Source organism: Sarcophilus harrisii, chromosome 2 (assembly GCF_902635505.1).
Source record: "Sarcophilus harrisii chromosome 2, mSarHar1.11, whole genome shotgun sequence".
Lineage (NCBI taxonomy): Eukaryota > Metazoa > Chordata > Mammalia > Dasyuromorphia > Dasyuridae > Sarcophilus > Sarcophilus harrisii.
Window position 1 is genome coordinate 613,977,228 of NC_045427.1, and position 3,631 is coordinate 613,980,858.

The 3,631-nt window shown below is 64.4% G+C and overlaps 1 protein-coding gene across 1 annotated transcript; it reads right to left on the bottom strand.

Moving 5' to 3' along the window:
• Positions 1-911: 911 nt before the first annotated feature.
• DDIT4 (DNA damage inducible transcript 4) lies at positions 912-2,501 on the bottom strand. Its single transcript, XM_031956534.1, has 3 exons — positions 2,415-2,501; positions 2,058-2,311; positions 912-1,968 (listed from the first exon to the last, which is right to left on the bottom strand). The coding sequence occupies exons 2-3, from the start codon at positions 2,239-2,241 to the stop codon at positions 1,475-1,477; spliced, it is 678 nt and encodes a 225-aa protein (XP_031812394.1). The 5' UTR covers positions 2,242-2,311; positions 2,415-2,501; the 3' UTR covers positions 912-1,474.
• Positions 2,502-3,631: the final 1,130 nt, after the last annotated feature.

Genomic DNA, 3,631 nt, shown 5'->3' on the forward strand with positions numbered 1-3,631 from the left:
ACTCTGCCGTCCTCCGACAGCTTGTCCAAGTCTTGTTGGGGAGAAAATGAGAATAATTTAGGGGAGGTTAAAGACGGTGTGATTGGTTCAGCTCATTAGCATTAGGGAAGAGAAGGGAGATTGGCAAAGATGTAGTTTGAAAGGCCCTGGATTCGAATCTTTGCCAGGTCATTGTGTGCCTGGATTAAGTCACTGAACTTGTGGAATTAAGCCTCCAAATTAGACTGGGCTTGGAGGTCCATTCTAGTTTAAATGCTCCGTTCCCATTTTTAAATATTTGTGAATTTGCTCAGTTAGCACAGTACCTCGTCGTAGCTGGAGCTTAATAAGTGCACATTTCCCTTCCCTGTGGTCCTGCTCTGATGCTATAACCTTGGAGTATTGTGGGGCAAGTTCTCAGAGGTAGTTGGAGGATTAAATAGGATTTAAAATAGTAGGAAGAGAAAAAATTGGGGGGTGTGAGTCGACATGGGAAAAATAGAAGCAAAAGGACAGAGCTTGAATTTTGCTGAAGTGCAGAGTTGCTGGTGGAGGGGGTCACAGGCTAGATGGAGGGCCTAGAAGGAAAGGCTTGGACTTGATTTTGCTGACGAGGGGGAGCAGCTGAAGGTCTCCTGGGGATTTGTCCTGATAATCAGCTTCACTTGAAGGGGGCAGACTTTTCCCATCCTGCTAATGAGCATTTCTGGGGTTGAGGAAAGGTTGACTTGTCCCTTGCCTTTCCCGGCAAATCCCCCTGAAAAGTGACCAGGAGGTGTTCACCCTGCCCTCAGGACATCTTATGGGGGGGCTCCTCAGCAGGACCCACTAGTCCCAGTGTAGTAATTCGCTCCAGCTACCAGCGAGCATCCAATCTAGTTACTTACCTGTGTCACCCCACCCCCCAGCCGTGACTTACAAAGGACCAAGCATCCGTAACAAACTTTTTTATTAGAAAAGTAAAAAATATTGCATAGGTCTTAATACTTGAACATCAAGTGTATTCACGTAAACGGTTCTAGATGGAAGCCCCATATGGCACTACTCTGGGGAGGGGTTCCAGCCCCCTCCGCCTTGCTTGGCCCCAGCATCTCCCAGCAGTCATCCCCCCCCCTTCCAAGTGTTAGAATCGCACCCCAACCCTTCCTGTGTCCCAGCATTCGCGAGTCTCTAGGATAGCTGCCTAAGATCAGGTCAGTAGTAGTGAGGCGGGCCGGGAAGCGGCCCCTCGGAGCCGGCTGTGGGCCGCCCGGGACAAACACGACCGAACCATCCCCCAGGACCCCCGCCCCCCACAAGCGCACACGACCGCCCCTCTGCCAAGGGCCCGGCCCGGCAGCCAGCTGCTCGGCCCCGGCTCCGCCACGTCTCCCCGCCGCGGGCCGCGCTCCCAGTAACAACAACGGCAACAACAAGATAGGGAGATTCATGCTACATGTCTCAGGGTGGGGGCCGCGGCCCCCCAGTCACTGCGCCCGCTCGCCGCGGCCGGGCCTCAGCACTCCTCGATGAGCAGCTGCTCCGAGCTGTACAGCTTCTTCTTGATGACGCGGAAGCCGGTGCTCAGCGAGAGGGACTGGCTGAAGCCGGGCGCGAAGGAGGACGGCCCCGCGCTGAAGAGCCCCTGGATCTTGGGCCAGAGGCGGGAGTCCAGCCTCAGCACCAGCGTCAGCTGGAAGGTGGGCACCAGGCTGGGGTCCACGGCCAGCTGCTCCACGCTGTGGCAGCCCTTGCCCTGCTCCACGCACACGTCCAGCAGGGCCCCCCGCAGGCCGCAGGGCTCGCTGTAGGCCAGGCGCAGGAGCTCCTTGCCCACCTGCGCCACCAGCTGAGCGGGCATGAGCAGGCGCGCCGGGCGCTTGCTGCCCAGCCGGGCCTGGCTCAGCGTCTCCTGCAGCAGCTGCATCAGGCTGCTGCAGAGGTGCTCGTCCTCGGGGTCGCTGAGCAGCTCCAAGTCGGGGAGCGACGCTTCGTCCGGGTACTCCGTCTCTGCGGGGGACGCAAGGCGTGAGCGCGCGGGGAGGGGGCGGAGCCGGCGCCCGCGCCTCAGTTTCCCCCCCCCCCCCGCGCCCGCTCACCTTCCTCCGGGCCGAAGCTGCTGTGGCGGCTGTCCAGGGACTCGCAGTCGGAGCTTTCCAGGCTCGCGCAGCGGCCCAGCCCTTCCCCTCGGGCCGCCGTCGCCCAGGCCGGGGGCTGCTGCGGCTGCTCCGGAGAGGAGGGCCGCGAGGACGAGGAGGAAAAGCGGTCCCAGAGCCCTGGCATGCTGGCACCTCTGGCTGCGGCCGCGCTCGCGGAACCGGGGTCAGGTTCGGGGGCCGGCGGGGCCGAGGAGCTGCGAGGCGAGAAGAGCGCGGACGCGGGGGTCAGCGCGGGGCTGGCACAGCGGGCCCCCGGGGTGGGGACAGGGACCTCCCGCCCGGGGGGGGCGCACTTACCTGCCAAGCCCAGCGAGAGCCTCGGTGCCAAGGCCGGCGAGCGGAGCCGGCGAGCGTCTGCGGGGATCGGGAGGATCGGTGCTGTACAATGAGAGCGAACGATGCCCGGGCTTGCCGTCCCGCTGTGCTCTGCTCGGCCCTCCCCCCTCGCACTTCTTCCAGCCCTGTCCCCGCGGCGGCGCCTATTATATCGCCGGAGCGGAACGAGGCCACGCCCCCTCCCCCAGCCGGAGCTCGGGGCCTTCTGGCCGCCCAATCCCGGCCCGGGAGTGTGGCCCCGATCGGCCAATGAGAGCCGGGCGCACGTTCGCAACGTTCTCTCCTGCCTGGTGACAGGGACTCGGCTCCTCCTCCTTCGCTCTCCCCACAGCAACCGGGGCTCTCCGCTTCCCCCGCCTCCCGGCCTGAGCGCCGGCCCCGCCCCCCGGCCCTGCTGCTGGGCGCCCGCAGCTGCCAAGGTCCCCGGGGGCACGCTCGGCCTGGGAGGATCAAGGAAAGGCTTGTTTATTATAGGGTCCGGCTGCTGGGACTTTGGGGCGACGTCGGGGCCCGGCGAGGGCGTGCGGGGGGGGGGGCTGCGGACCTCCGCCCTCACCTGGAAGGAACCTGGGGGGGAGGGCGGAGAGAAGGGGACATTTGCAAAGGAAGCAGCTCCCGGGAGCCGGTGCCAACTGCGGTCACAGCCGGGGGCGGGGGTGGGCGCTCGTGGGAACCCGGCTGGGACCCTGATGAGCCGCCGAGCTCGGCGCGTTTAACCCTTGGGGATCCCGGCCCGCCTCGCCCGCAGCTCCGCCTTCCGCCCCGACCCCCCATCTTTCCCTCTAGGAAAGGACGGCGGGGCGCGGGGAGAGCAGGGGATGCTTTCCTTACGGGGGAGGCGGCTCTTTGTGCCGAGCTGGAGGGGGGAGGGAGTGGGCGTCAGTCAACTTAGCCAGACGCCCCTTCCCCTCCCCCACGTCGCACCCCGCTTCCTCCCCAGCAACCAGGCCCACCCGCCGTTACTTGGCGCAGCCACTGGCGGGGGGTGGGGTTCTCAGGAGAGCGAAAGGCCTAATTTTAGGGGGATCACGTATCCTGCTCCCGGCTGGGTCCTGCAGCTCCACATCTAGAGCATCCTCCGCTCCCCTCCCCCCGCAGCCGGACTGCCGCCCCCGCCCCAGGGTCCCCAAGCATCCGAGCTCCGGGAGAGGCTTTATCCCGGAAGGTCACGGGCCCTC

Bases quoted from the DNA above. Each gene is read 5' to 3' on its own strand.
- DDIT4 (XM_031956534.1), bottom strand. From the start codon at position 2,241: ATGCCAGGGCTCTGGGACCGCTTTTCCTCCTCGTCCTCGCGGCCCTCC. The intron at 1,969-2,057 runs GTGAGCGGGCGC...CGTCCCCCGCAG, and splicing joins CAGCTTCGGCCCGGAGGAAG to AGACGGAGTACCCGGACGAA.